The 15,317-nt window shown below is 43.7% G+C and overlaps 1 protein-coding gene across 2 annotated transcripts in view; it reads right to left on the bottom strand.

Moving 5' to 3' along the window:
* The window catches only part of TRPC6 (transient receptor potential cation channel subfamily C member 6), a 100,026-nt gene extending 88,288 nt beyond the window's left edge, over positions 1-11,738 (bottom strand). The window contains exon 1 of one of the 2 annotated variants that reach the window (XM_055803043.1): positions 11,600-11,738. Coding sequence is in view for 1 of the 2 variants with exons in the window: in XM_055803042.1 (XP_055659017.1) it covers positions 10,924-11,066 (143 nt within the window). In the remaining variant the exon portion in view is untranslated. Of the gene's footprint in view, positions 1-10,923; positions 11,446-11,599 lie in introns of those variants that run through there. The other variant, XM_055803042.1, reaches the window with a different exon arrangement.
* Between the last annotated feature and the right edge of the window lie 3,579 nt (positions 11,739-15,317).

Here is a 15,317-nt window from a genome sequence, read left to right as displayed (position 1 = left end):
CAATCCTACTGTGCTTTATCCACAACACGCAATACCTATAACCTGATGTAGAAGTTCAAAACTCATGAAATTGGGAACTCATGAACATGAAGCAATCAGAAGCATACATCTCCAACAGCAGCAGTGCTCCCAAGCTCCTGCCCCTCCCTGTACACATGCATGCTTGCTGTCTTTGGGGTGACACCTGGACATGCATCATCCCTCCCATCTCCTACTCAAGTTTCAATGAAAAAGAAGTCCAGACAGGAACTGCACCATACGCCCCCCACAGTGATTCCCCGTTTCCCTTCCTCCTTGCTGTGTTCCTCCATGCCTCTTCTGACCCGTTGGAGATAAAGACCTGCATGCTGTGAGTAAGAAGTCTTAGCACAGCCAGAGGTCAGAAAAGGCACACAGATACCGGCAGTGCTGCTACCCCTGTACCAGCACCTTCCTCATCGATCCATGCAGACATGCCACAAATCCTGCATGAACTGAAGCTGGTTAATCCACAAAGGATATTATTTCCCTTTATGCTGTCACTGATTAACTAGGGAAATTTCTGCTGTTTTTCAGATTTGATGTAAAAATCAATAACATTGTAACCTCAAGTCATTAAAGATCCTCAGATAGCTTTGTAAGATTAGAGGCATTAGCCTTGCTGTCTCTGTAAATCCCTACCTAGAATATTTTTTAGGTTTCCCTTCCTATTATTAAATGCCATTGCTGATTTTAGGCTGGAAGTGGCTGTGGGGTAAGAAATCCCAGTCTATATTTTATATATCAACTTGTTAGGTAAGATCATTATTATTTTATCATACAAAGCACTGCTGAAATTTCACTATCACATCAGTTGCTGTTTACCTACCAATGTGCTCACATCAGATGTTGCTAAATGATTAAATACCTTTCTGACTTAATCCTCTACAATTCTATTTTTGAAGAAAAGTTGAAAACAAAAAATCTTCTACCACTTCGTACCATAGAGAGTGTTCACCCTGCAGACATTCTGGAGATACTGCTATCGCTGATTATTTTGTTAGCAGTGCTCTAGAAAATGTTTTAAATAATATAGACTTTATCTTCAGATACTTATGTTCCTCTGCCACTCTAATTTTTGCTTGGTTTATTTGTTGCTTAGATGTCCATTCAAGATATTGATATTCTTCCTCCACCGTATCTGCCATGTTGTTGTAACTCTTGCATGTCTCCCAGCCAGCAAGAGGACGTTACAGACTCTCAGCCTCACCAATGTCCACAGGATTCAAACAGTAGCACAGATTACAGCCCAAACTTTCCAGAGATTTAGATATTGCATGGTTTAGTTTCCAGATGCTGAAGCAAGAATACCAATGTGAGGCCATACAAAATATCTAGTATCCTTGGAAAGTTTCATCCCATTCCCACTACCTCAAACTGAAGTTATATTAACTAACTATTGTTACCACTACTGCACTTCTATCCATTTTTTGTCAACAGTTGTTGCATTTTTTAGTTCAGATTTTTACACTTACAGACAGGGGGGGTGGGGGGGGAATCATCTATTTTAAGGGGAGAAGTATGATTCTAAGACTCACTTCAGAAAGCTACAAGAGCAGCAGTCTTCAAAAACTGCCTTGAGAAATTTATAGCCAACTTGTTCTTAAAAGGAGAGGTAAAGAGCTACAGAGAGGAAGAGTCATCACTGCCATCCAGCAGCCTGCAGGACTTAAATGTCTGCATAGAAGTTTTAGAAGTTCAACTGCAAATGTCCTCAAGTACCCCACTGCACTGGAGTTAACTTCATTCACCCCCTTGGTACAGTGGAGCATGTTGATCCTATACAGAGCCAGAACCCTCTGAGCAATCATCCTGGTCCATGTGCTCCTTCAGGACAGAGCAAAGCAAAAGCCAGGCAGTGAACACAGTGCAGGCAGATTCTTCCTTTGCTTCAGAGCTAAGAAAAGCTCAAGAATTCTCAGAGCACAGGATTTCCCTTTGAATAAGTGCCACTTGTATTATATACATTTATAATAACTTCTAAAAACACTTCTATCCCACATGTGCCCAAAGTAAAGCTCTACAATCTTTAAATTACCATTTCAAACACCTTTCTGTACTTAATATATTTGGATCATAGTAGGTTTATTGGAATCAATTACAAATTAATAAATCCAGCAAGAAAAATAAAAGTATCTTCAACTCATGTATAATCCAGCAAACTTAGCAAGTGCAGATAATAAACTAGAAACTTCTACTTCATGTGATATTTCATTAATAAATGTTAGAAAACACTTGATACTTGAAAGTAATTTTAGCTTAGCTTAAGGAAATAATGCATAAAAACAAAGATTAGCAGAGTGGAACTGAAGTAACATAGAAAATAAATTATTGCATCACAAAACAGTAGGAAAAATTGTTTATAGTCTTCAGTCATGAAAAACAGTTGGTTAGGAATAATTCTCAAACAGGCTCAGTGTGTTTTCTGAAAGGATTACAAAAAAAAATAAAAATTTCAGTCTGATCCCACATATTTCACTTAACATGGTTACAAACTCCCAGAACGTGACCATAAATGTTGGCACATATTGCAAATGCTTAGGAAAAAAACCCTACAATCCACTATTTTAACTAATACCTGGATTTTTCATGGCACTAGGTTTCCTGTGTGGTGGGTCGTGCAAGTTAACACACGTCTCTCTCAAGCTCAGCTGTTTCATGTGGGACGGGTGCAGGAGCCCAGTGATCAAGATGTATCAAACACTGCCTCCATCACAAGACCCCACTCCTAAGTGTGCTTCGGCTACACATGACTCGGCATATGCGCGGGCATCTGGGGTAGGGAGGGCACTTTCCCACACTATGATTAGCAGGGAAATGGTAATCATGATGTTCACGGCATGAGTCTCAATGGCAAAGACCTCGCCAGCTTCGCAGCGCCAGTTTCCAAAGCATCCTCCCACAAGCTGCACAGCAGTTAGAAGTATTTCATGGATGCATGCTGGTGGCACTGCCGTTAGGGTCTCCTGTGATGTGTCAGGTGCTGTTGAGGTGCTTAACTAATGCAATCTGTGATTTAAATCACTGCTGTTCTAAGTACCACACTCTCTGCTGTCAAGCACCCAGCAGCTGGAAGGCTGACAGCTGGATGGTGTGCAACATGTCTGTTTGCAATGCACGTCAAGAGCTTCACAAAAAGCATCAAGTATTGCATTGTTACCACTTGGCAGGCCTAAGACACGTACACAGAGTAGGACTAGCAAAGCATAGCAGTCTGACCTGGTCACCTGTTCTAGAAAAAGGGAGAAAAATCATGTCTGGAACAGCTGAAATGTTTACACTACAGGCAAAAAACCCTGCAGAAGAAAAAGAAAACATAAATCACTCCTTAAAAATGAGGGAATCTTCCCTTTTGAAACGCATCTAAGCAATCAGTCATCATTCCTAAATTCAGTTAATGTGTCTGACAGAAAAAACCCAGACCGGGCCAGGAGGAAAATCAGCACAACCAAGTGTTTATTTGAACTATCACCAGTGCTGACAGAAGAAGATGGGAGGCAACAATCCAGCACTGTAGTCCACCCTGCCAGCCTGCTGGGCACATACTTGTTTGCTAGTTAAGCTGATCAGGATGCATAAAAATAACATTTCAGCAGGAACCAGGACAGCTGTGGCTGCCAAGTTTTTGCAACACCTCCTCAGTCTCAGGCTAGTTACTGTCCAGCTCCAAGTTAAGACACTGCCTGCTTGCACGTGGCAGGTCCCCTCACGTCATGGCGAAATCAAGGTCCTCTCTTTTCAAAGTAACAATTCAGCTGGCTCCAATAGTAGCTTGTCCTTACTAGCAGCAATTAGCCAGCATCTGATTAGAAATGAGATCTCCTGTGCAGCTCAGGGATTATAAGCTGCCACGTGCACAACTATTTGCATACCACAACAGAGCCACATGTAGGTGTGTTGGAACCACGACTGGCACGTGGTCAGGAGGGGCTGCTGCTGCTGCTGCTAGTCATTTATAACCAAGTCAATTCGTAATATGAACCTGTTAAACACCTGGGCTATCCAGTAGAACTCCCGCTACCTTCAGCAGACCAGGACTTAACTCAAAAGAACATGGGTATCATTTGTAAGACATGCACCGTTTCATTCAAGATTGGTAACAAAGCAGCAAAGTTTCATGGAAATTCTCCAGTGTGAATATTCTGTAAAACTGCTGGTGCTGCAACACCAGACCTTGTGATCTATATTCTGTTCTCCGGGGTATTTTTAAACCCAGTTTGCATCAACCATGATCTTTTGGTCCATGAACCTGCACAGGAAGGCCTCACAGATACTGAGTAATTTAAAAAAAAACTCAGTTCTTTCGTATAAGGTATATACTGACATCAAAAACACTATTTATTCAATCTCTAAGGGCAAAAAAGAACTCCAGTCATGTTCTGCTGAGACGGGAGTGTACAAGGTTGGTTTTGGTTTTAATTAATGATGTATAAGGAAAAACAGTAACAGCAGTATGACTAAGGGCACTACTGAAGGAATGTTTGAGCAAAGAGGCAGGCATCACATCTACTTCTTGGTGATTCATGAGTACTATTATTACTACTATTTGTAATTTTTATTTCATCACTACTATTCCACATTAAAAGAAAGTGGCCCATCCACAACAAAGCTTTCACCCAGAAAACCCACATCCACAGCCATTTTGTTCAAATTAGTAACTTCTTTAAACAAAAGGAAATTACATTCAACTCTTGCAGAAAACAAGCTATCCACACTTCCCACATAGCTTTGAGAACACACCTAAAATGACAGTTCTTGATATGCAGTTCCTCTGCTGCTCCACTTACTTGGGGTTCCTGTACCAAATCTCACATTTCATTCCTAGTGCCTTTCTGGTTTTTTTTATATTGACAAATGTTTATTTAGATATAGTAGGTTGCAGGGGACAATAGAGATGTCAGTTGCACTCACGGTATGAAAAAGTGTTGTTGTATAGAAATGGATATAGAAAATAAACCCAGACTTTAGTTAGTCATCTTCACATTATATTCCATAACTTCTATTTTGCTAAAACCAGTGTACTTGATTATGTACTTAAGTTCTCACTGCTAAATAAACGATAACTTTTCTACTGCAAGATAAAAAATGATAATCCATTTCAGAGAAAACTGCATGTAATTTAATTATCACGAAGCTTTTTGTCCACATTTAGTTATCAAAACTTACATTTAAATACTGCTTATCAAAGCAAATCCTTTAAGCCTCCTGTTGAGTACTCCGTGTGCGTGTTTAACTCACAAGTATGTGCACAAACATGTAAGTAAGAACCATTTTATGCACTTTAAGATTGAAGCCCTTTGCTAAGTCATTGTGCCCTGCATGACAGTTTGAGGTATGAAACCAAGTCATAAAGAATTTGATGAATATAGCTCAACTGCCAACATTTTCTTTTGCTCATGTTTGCAGAGCTGAAAAGTCTAAACACAGCTTGATGAAGAAGACCTACCATGCCAAGTCACCTTTATTTGGGGATACTGATAGCTGGCAGGAATTCTTCAAGTAGCCAAGTTATTATAACCTTCAACTTTTGTGGTGGCAAATGCTGCTGGGAGGGTGTTTGACAAAGAACACACTTGTTATTAACAGCTAAGTATGCCATATATATCCCACACATTTTTTAATCACTACTCAATCCTCCTCATGCAAATTTAACAAATGACTTGTATTTACATGGAAAGCTTCCAGTTTTATAAAATTAGGTCCCACCGGGAGGTGACTTTCACTCATTTGGTAACTAAGTACGAGTTAGGGTATAAATAAAGCTACAGAAATACTGCAATGAGTCAAGCAAAACTGATTATGAAGTATTAGCTTAGGAAACCGTTCAGGTAATGGAGCTGACCAAAGTTAGTTCACTGTTAAATTAGTACGCATATGCAATGAACACAAAAGTGCCTAACAACTAAACCAAACAAATCCCACAACTCTTCATCAAAAACAAACATATGTGGGGGGAAAAAGCAGAACTGAACTAAAGATACAATTACTGTCAAAAGTGAAGCATTCTCTTCCAGATACTTGTAAGAAACACAGAGGTAACTAAAAGCTGGATTTTCTGGGGTTTGGTAATTATCACATTCTTTTACCCAGGACTTCAGGGATTAAATTCAGTCACCCAGAATGTGAGAGCTCCAGACATGTTTTTATTTCCTGTGCTCAGCAGGAAGTAGATCCATTAGTCCTAATTCATAGGAAAATGTTCCATCCATTAGGCTATAAAAGGAAATGATCCCCTTCCATACTAACTCTTCTACCTTTTTGCTATCAACAAAACTACTGCAACATATTTTCAGAGGACGTAGCATCTCAGCAAAGAGACTAGCAATCTGAAACACAGCTGCCACATTGCACAGTACTCCCTGAAGAGATTATGTCTAATGAAGAGGCTGGAAGATAATTTTTCAGGTCATTTCAAGCAAGATAGTTGAGGCTGAAGACAAAAATAATACTAATGCCAATAGCAGAAACTGTTATATTACAGGCAAGAAAGAAATTATTAAACATATTATTTAACAAAAAAAAGTAGTTTTAAAGTATGCATTGGGTTTGATAGTGTTGAGAAACACTTGATCTGAAAACCACAAAAGCTGAGGAATAATCTATGCCTCAAGGCACTTATGCACATTCAGAACCCTTTATTCCCCTGTTTTCATCTGATAATTTTTGTGCCTCGTTTACTTCACAACTGACATTTTAACGCATAATTATCCTTCCTCACGTGTATAAGAAAACATATTTATTTTTCATGATACAAAATATTTCAAAGTATAAATAAGCAATATAACCAGATGTCTGACTGAATTAGTGGATCCTCACTAGCTTAGTACACTGACAATCTATTTTTCAATAACATTTTTTCAGCAGGGAAGTTTACATAAAAGTACTATCACTTTCAAATCGCACTGTACATCAGCACTCAGATTTGGGGTTAGACTTTAACATGCATTTTCCAACCTGTTTTAAACTACAAAACCAGGCTCTTTGCCAATGACATACTTGTATGGGGGGGGGTGGGGGGGAACAAAACCGAAAAAAAATCTTATCTGCACTTTTGCATTTCAGGAAGCAGTCTTCTGACACGTATGTTGCAATGTATTGTATGTTGCAATGTATTTTTCATACATTAGGGGCCAGATTTGACTAGATGGAAGAGGACTATAAGAAAGAAAGTGTTTACTGGCATATCATTTCTAATATACAGTTATTAGATTCTTAAAAAGTAGCCTAATCTTTTGGAAACTATTTAATTACAAATTCTGCAGATAGTGGTTTTCCTACCAAATGTTCTGGAAAAAAAAAAACAAAAAACCTCAAGATTTTTCAGTCAAAAACCCCATTAGAATTTTTTTTTTTCACCATATCACATACCATAAAGGTAAGGTGTGTTCTATCCACTTACTGCCAAAAGACTGCGTAACCCTACTTGGCACTGCTAATGAGCCCAGGATACCTGGCCAAAGTCTTGTTTGCAACAAAGGTAGCAGCTACCTCAGACACAGTAAAGCTGTTCTTCAGAAAGAATGCTCCTGAATTCATACTCATTTGACATGATGCATATTGTTACGCATGAGTACTGAAACGCAAAGCCTTGAATATATGAGTAAGTTTGTCGGGTCTCTTGCTACTCACAGGGTCAGTTAACATTAACAGGTCAGTATTTCAAATTTTTTTTCAGTTTTCAGGTAATTCAATATTCAAGTACACTATAGCCTAAACTTAAAAGAATAACCCAATCAGTGCTGCTGAACTCATTGACACACCATCAAGCCAGCTAGCCTGATCATTGACAATTATTCTTTTTTTTAATGTGACCACAATATTTTACAATTAACGCATCATCTGAAAAATCATCAGGGGAGGGGGAAGGCAAACTCAGTGTCTTTTATTAAACTGGCAATTATTTGCTGTTATAAGGGGGCTTTACATCAAGGCTCAGACTGAACTAACAGTTTGATGGATTAACGCTTTAGCTACAAATACAAGAAATAGTTCTCTTAATTTATTATTGTTGTTGTTGTTGTTATATTATTATTATTAATTATCCAGCCACTACAACACTTACAGGTAGTCTAGTTTTGGATATTTTGGACAAAGTTGTACTCTGCATTACTGTTCTGCATTAATCACCATCACACAATACATTCTTGGGGCATTTCTGCACATGCAAATGATGCCTACCACTTTCTAATTCATTTGAGAAAAACACCCTGAGCAATTGGATATACCAAGAAATACTCTAAGTGAAATGTAAGTCACTTTAGTTATAAAATTCCAGAATACATCAAATGATGTGATCTGGAGGGTTATTTTCTTGTGTCTGCATTGAAATGCGGACATACCATTCAATCTCAAGGGACACGTAGCTCCATCTCAACAGACAGACCCATAGACCCCATGGTTTAGACTCATAATCGAATGGTCACTAAAGATTCAAACAAGGACTTCAAGGAAAAATATAGCACCTCACAGGACAACCAGCTCCCTGAGCTGCCGCAGTTCTGGAGAAGCAGCTAAAGAATAAACATTGACAAAACACGTATGGACAGACTTCATAAGGTATGCACACCGAGTTCAAGTAGATTCAAAGCCCATGAAACAATTGATCTTACATAATTTATCTGTCAGGGTAGTACGTGCCATTCATCAGCAGTATCCTTGGGCTCTCCAGAGACCTTAAGACTCTACAGATACAAGGTAAGATTCACATAACACTCTCTACCATAATTACATCAGGAAATACTTGTCATTTGAGGATTTTCAAATAAAGCAGAAAAAAGTATTTTTACTGCATGTAGTTGACATAAACAGTATATCCCAAACATGGCCCACATGATTACGTTCTTGGCCATATGAAAGCCATAGTAAAACTAATGACCTCTGATCTGCAAAATGTACCTAAAATATGATGTAGTGGTGCCTAAGCAGGAAAATTCGAAACCTGTGCTTAGTAATCACCATACCCTGGAGGAGCCTATACACACTGCATTCACGCCTGCCAGCCAAAGAGTTCCTTGCAGACATTGTCTAGAAGTGCCTGTGAAGTGGCTCTTTTTCACATCCAGAGAAGCCCCAAAGGACAGCTTCCCCATGCCTAACATGGACGTAAAAAACAAGCACTGCCCACTAAAGTACCCTTTTTAGTAGTGATGACACAAATTTGAGGAGCACATTCCTCAAATGTATACCCGCCAATTGTATCAGGTGGCTTCTCTCTATTCTTCCAAAGACAAGACAGAAACACCTTCCATCACGGTGGCACTCCAGGGTGCTGGACCTACCTGTACTACAGAATCAGGCAAGACCATGACATGACATAACTGGAGATAAATTCCTGCATTTAGCGCTACCCTAGTTTTACAAAGCAACTTGATAAGGATGTAGGCTCTCCTTATAGCCATTGAGAGGTGATCTCCACACTTGTGTGCTGGACCAAGAGCTGCCAGCACAGGCTTATACCGCCAAAGTGAAAAGACCAGCACGCCACAGACCTTGCAGATTTTGACTGAAGGGTTACTCTGAATCACTTACACAAGATATATCCTCCTAAAACTGCACAACCATTCTGATGAGTACACAGCAACGAAACTTCAGAACCGCTGTATTAGTTCAAAGCTGGAGTCCACTGATCAGAACAAATCCCTGAACTAACCGCCATGAGGTCTTTCTTCAGAAAGTATTCATTAGCCAGATGCATTCATATATTTTGAAATGGGGTTTAAGTCCAATGTGCAATAATGTATGCTCTTATAGCTACCCGAGCGTACTGAACCAGTACTCTACAAAGACACTTAGGAATAGCAATACAGCAGTGTTCTGAAAACTCTGGTTCTTCTTAGCCAAATTTATAAATAAACAGCATGAGTGTTGCCAGTTTTGTTGCTGTTACTCCTTTCCTATATCCAGGTATTTGGAAGCAAAAATTAGGAGAGACTGATAAGTGGAATTTACCAGTTAAACAATAAAATGCAGTTTGTACAAAAGAAAGTACACATCCTCTGGCAATCATCTGAGGGTGTAGGACTCCTCTTGCACTGCTTCATACCCACTTTCCCCCCTGTGGGATAGCTTCTCCTCAGAAGCGTTAACAAGTGGTAATTGCAGAAGTCATGCTGACAACACATAACCGGAGGGACACTGTCAACACCGAATGTCAATTGACCTGGATATTAAAAATCGCGGTTCCCGAACCTTTGTAATTTATGTTTCATTTAGTTTACATTGCATATGTTCTCACACCCTGCCTTAAATAATAATTACTTAGCAAAACTTAAGAGAATGAAATGACAAATTACACGAGGCTACATGATTTTGACAAAATGCAGTGATGAAAGGATTATGGGTTTATGAACCCGCCTGTAACGCGTGCTCTCTGTGGGTGCAACCGCCGGCAGGAGTTACAGTGTCTGGGGCAACACTAAACCTGTTCGGTACCCTGCAAGTGCAACGGACGCCCCCGCGCCACCCCACCCCCCCACCCCCCGGCAAAGAGCGGCGGCCGCTCGCCCGCCTCAGCGCGGGGGGGGGACGCTGCCGGCCGGGCAGGGGGCTGCTAGCGCCGCTCCTCTGGCTTTCGCCATCACCCCGCTCCCCCACCGGGGAAGGCGAGGGACGCTGACGGACTCCACACCGCGACGGCCCACGGGTGGGTCCCGCCACGGGCTCTGCCCCACCCGCAGCGCAGCGGGCGCGCAGCGGCACCTGCCGCCGGCAGCGGCGGCCAGCCCAGCCCGGCCCGGCCCGGCACGGCACGGCACAGCCCATCCCAGCCCGCCAGCACCTGTCCCGCCGCCGCCTCTCCCCCTCCAGCGGCAGTTAGAGCAGAGCCCGGCGCCCCGGCCCGGCCCGCTCCGCGCAGGGGGGGAGGCAGGGCGAGAGGGACCCCCGGCGCCGCCCGGCGGGACTCACACGGGGTAAAAGGCGTAGGGCGGCAAGGCGCTGTCCTCGCTCGGCTCCGCGTCCAGCAGCAGGTAGTCCTGGCTGTCGTTCCGCCGGGCGCCGGCCGCCGGGGAGCTGCTCTTCCGCGGGGCGTAGGGCTGCGCCTGGCTCATGGTGTCCCGCGGCTGAGGCGCCCTGACGCGCGGCGGCGCCCTGCGGACGCCGGAGCGGAGCGCGGCAGCGAGCGGAGCGCGGCACTGCGGCTCGGCCTCCCGCAGCGCCGCGTCCCCCGGCGATGGGCGGGCAGCGCGGCCGGACGGAGCCCCGCGCCCCGCCGAGCCCGGGGAGGGGCCGCGCTCGCCGCCGCCGCCCCGGGAGCGGCCGCCCGCCGCGCCGCAGGCGAGCCCGCCGCTCGGAACCGGGGCTGTAAAGTTTGCTGCGCGGCAGCTGGCGCGGCTGGTTCCCGGCCGGCGGGAAGGGGCGGGAGGTGGGAGGGCGGCGGGCTCCGCTCGCCTCCCCCGAGGGGCTGCGGTGCCCCCTCCGCGCCGCCCCCTCCGGCTCCCGCCCGGTCCCGCCGGCTCCGAGCCGATCCCGCCCCGCCGCGGCGGAGCTGCCGGTCCGCGGCCGCCCCGGCCTCTCGCCCGCCGCGGGGTCAGCGCCTCACCCCGCCCGCTCGGTGCGGCCGCCGGCGCGGGGCCGTGCGTACCTGCGCGCCGCAGCGCTGCCCAGGAGAGGGGCCGTACTCTAAAGGAGACCCCGGCGGGGACGGCGCTCGCCTTCAGCCGCTTGCCATGCAGCACGGCCCACGGCGGTCCGGGAAGGAACACGCCAAAGTCTCCCCTAGGAATCGGGCAGGACGGGAGCGGGGACCCCCCCGCCAGGGAGCAGGAGCGGGTCCCGCTGTTCTGCGGCTCGGAAGCACGGCCGGTGCTGTGCCGCTGTCCTGCGAACGCTGTCCGCCCGCCTCGCCGCACAGCTTGCTTTTATCGCCTCTAATATAAGAGCGGGGCAAACCCATCACTTTTCTTAGCCAAAAAGCAACAGTTCTGGAGTAATAAGGCTTCAGCCAAACACAGTCCACCTGTATTCCCCAGTTCTACTGCACTGGTAGCGATTTTTTTGACGTTATTCTTATTTTACTTAGTAGATTGTAATAGCTGAAACACACTAAAATAATGACAAACTTTTCCAGGAAAAAATGTAAGGCACTGAAGAAATAACATCACCTGTAAGCATCTTTCCTATGAGACATAACAGACTTACTGTTTCATAAGGGAATATTTACAACTAAATGTTGCAAATGTAGAGGTAAAATTGAGTACATCCCAATACGATCTCTCCCCCATCCCCGGCCATGTCCACACAGCAAAGCCATTGCCCGTGTTTGTGCTGGAGCGGCGCACAGATCCGCACTCCCCAGGCACGCACCCCTTCCCCTAATCTGGCGAGAGGATGAGGAACTGGCTGGGCAAACCCAGCGCCATGACCTGCAAAGCATGTGGGCAGGCGGGCACTGCCCGTGCCCTGCACCAGCCTTTGCCAGACCATGGGTTTAGTGACTGCCTGAGCCACCGAGACCCGTTTCACCCACCGAACTGCAAGAGGAGGAGGTGTATAAAGAGATCCACAGCTCACTGAAGTTATGACAGTATTTATGTGACCTTTAGATGAGGTTCAGAAATACCTGTGGTCAAAGGTGATTGCACAGTTCTTCAAAGTTTCTGAAATTTCTTTTGTCCTCATAGTTATGGCTCTTATAACGGATTTTAGAAATTTTCCTCTCTTTGCAAAACATTTTTTTCTTTAAATATAGTGGATTTTTTAAAAAATGGGAGGCTTAGTAGCAATGTTACCACGTGTATTTTATAGTTCTCATGCTAATTCTTATTTCATATTACTATAAAAACAGGTATTATAAAGTTATGTGCAGGTTTTGCATTTGAGAAATGTGCTGTTGGTAATACCTCATACTTTTATTGTAAGAATATTGTTTACCAGTAACAGAGTACTTTGCGATTTGAGGAATGTTAATGTCTTCCACTGCTCTTGTGCATAACAATTTCATTTCACTTAGCCTACTCTGTTATGAGATACAGTGCTTCTCCAAGTAGTCTTTTTTTTTTTTTGTATATTCCCAAAATATTTCCAGCTTTTTTTTTTTGTTATTTCTCCATTTTATTTCAATTGCTTTATGTGATACTAGACTGGTATCTCAAATCCTCTCTTCCAGGTCCTTCCCACCCACCCCCCACTCCCATTCTTTCTTGCTCACCCTCTGGTATATTTGCTTTTTAAAAAAAAACTAGTAACATCCTACTTTGCAATGGGTTATCAGATCCTTTGATTTCAGAGCCTGCTCAGCCACTTTATTCTGCTGCCTCCTTCAATCTTCTACTTATTGTTTGAATGCCTCTAGGATTATTTCCTATCTTCCCCATGATACTTGTGCATCTCTCTCAGCTTCCTAGTGACTTTGCTCATTTCCTCAGGTGCTTCCCTTCCTAGATCCCAAGCCTTCCTTGGTCTTCGTTCTTATTTCAGCCTCATAAGCTCTGGTATCACCCCAGGCACTCTTAGTTGCTCACCTATCCCAAATCTGCCACAGATTTGGAAGCCACACTCACATCTTGCAGTGATGACTTTTGTGGTTTCTTTCAGATCATAGTGCAACTGTGGCAGTAATGGAAAGTGGAAGAAAACAATATGGTGTTCTTATCTGTACATGCTGTAGAACTGATATACCATAAGAATATCACCCAATGTCAACAGGGAAGCCTACATCAGTATTTTTAGGCACTACTTACTGAAAATTAACCACAAACAGCTGCTTCTGAGTATTTGATAGCTGAGAAACATGGCAGAGTTATGAACTCTTCCAGTTCTTGGCCATCTCAGTACAAGCTTTTTTATTATTTCAGACTAATAGCATGTGATGGTCATGGTCTGTGATACAGGTTTGTTGGTTTGGTCCTTCATATTTCATAGCACTACTATCAAAATGAACTATAAAAAGGAATCTTTACATAGAGAGAACTGAACAGGCACTGGACAATACACTTTCTCTAGAACAGATAAAGTACCTATTATCTCGGGAACAGTGATAAAAACCTCGTACTTACACTGTCTTCTTGTATTTGATCAGGTGATAAATGAAATGCCTATGATTTTCCATCCCTACATGCTTTTGAGTGTAAATTACCTCTAAGAAACCACTTCAGTAGGGTGCAGTTTTGTTTCACTTCATCAAGGACTGGTAGGGCTTGCTGAGTTAAACAGCTGTGTGATTTTTCAGAAACATCGGGCAGATCAAGTCATAGGAACAAAAAATGTTCACCATCCTTGAAAGAGAAAAAGATGCTGAGCTTTCATTCTGAATTACTACAACTTGATTTGTAAAAAATAGAGTCTGAATGTACTACAGCAGCTGTCTAGCCTCCATTGACTGGTTACAGTGAAAACATGCAGCACTATGGAAGTGGGCGATACTCCTCCTAGATATTAAATAAACACACGTCTTCTGAAATCAGTGGATGTTCCAAGAGTCACAAGATGGAAACCCTGGCTAAAGGTGATGTGTCCTGTAGCACTTATGGTTCTTTAGATGCATTTGTGTCAGAACTGTTCAGGATACAGAAGGAGTAAATTTGCATCTATTTCCTTCTTTGGAATGATGATCCATTCTGTAACTACCTGAAAGCTAGTGAGGTTACAAAGAATTACTTCGGATGGCATGATGCTGGGGTGAAGAAGCAAGGGAGTGGTCCTTTCCTTCTGTGAGAGGCAAGAAAAAGAGATGTCCATCAGAGTACAACTTCAGCTGTTCATTACAATTCTCGCAGGTCTTTCCAACAACAAAATGAAATTTTTATTTTGTTCTGGCTTTGTGAATGAACTTGGTGTTTCTTTTGCAAAGATAAACAACGTATTCTATTTGTTAAGGGATTACCCGTTATTGATATCTATGCGGTGTTCCATTACACATTTAAATTGCAAATTGAATTGCGATGAAATTGCCATACGTGTTCTAGAAAAAGTTATCAGATCTTCACTGCAGTGTCTCCCATCCAGATATGTATTTTAAATCAGAGTGAATATGGAACTAGAAAAAAAGAGCCGTTTATTCTGAGTCTGTACTGGGTTTGCGTGGCAAGGTTTTGGTAGCAGGGGGCTACAGGGGTGGCTTTGGTGAGATGTCAAAGCTCCTCCCATGTCCGACAGAGCCGGTGCCAGCGGCTCTAAGATGGACCTGCCGCTGGCCAAGGCGGAGCCCCGCAGCCGCGGGGGTAGCGTCTCTGGGGTAACGCATTTAAGAAGGGAACAGAACTAGCCAGGGAGTGACAATATGCGAGAGCAGCAGCCCCGACCCCCCCGGGGCAATGCGGGAGGGGGCCGGGGGGCTCCGGGCGCCGCAGCAGCGGCTCCCC

The sequence above is a fragment of the Falco peregrinus genome, chromosome 4 (genome assembly GCF_023634155.1).
Source record: "Falco peregrinus isolate bFalPer1 chromosome 4, bFalPer1.pri, whole genome shotgun sequence".
Classification (NCBI taxonomy): Eukaryota; Metazoa; Chordata; class Aves; order Falconiformes; family Falconidae; genus Falco; species Falco peregrinus.
The sequence above is the reverse complement of the archived record's forward strand: the minus strand, read 5'-3'. Positions and strand labels throughout refer to the sequence as shown.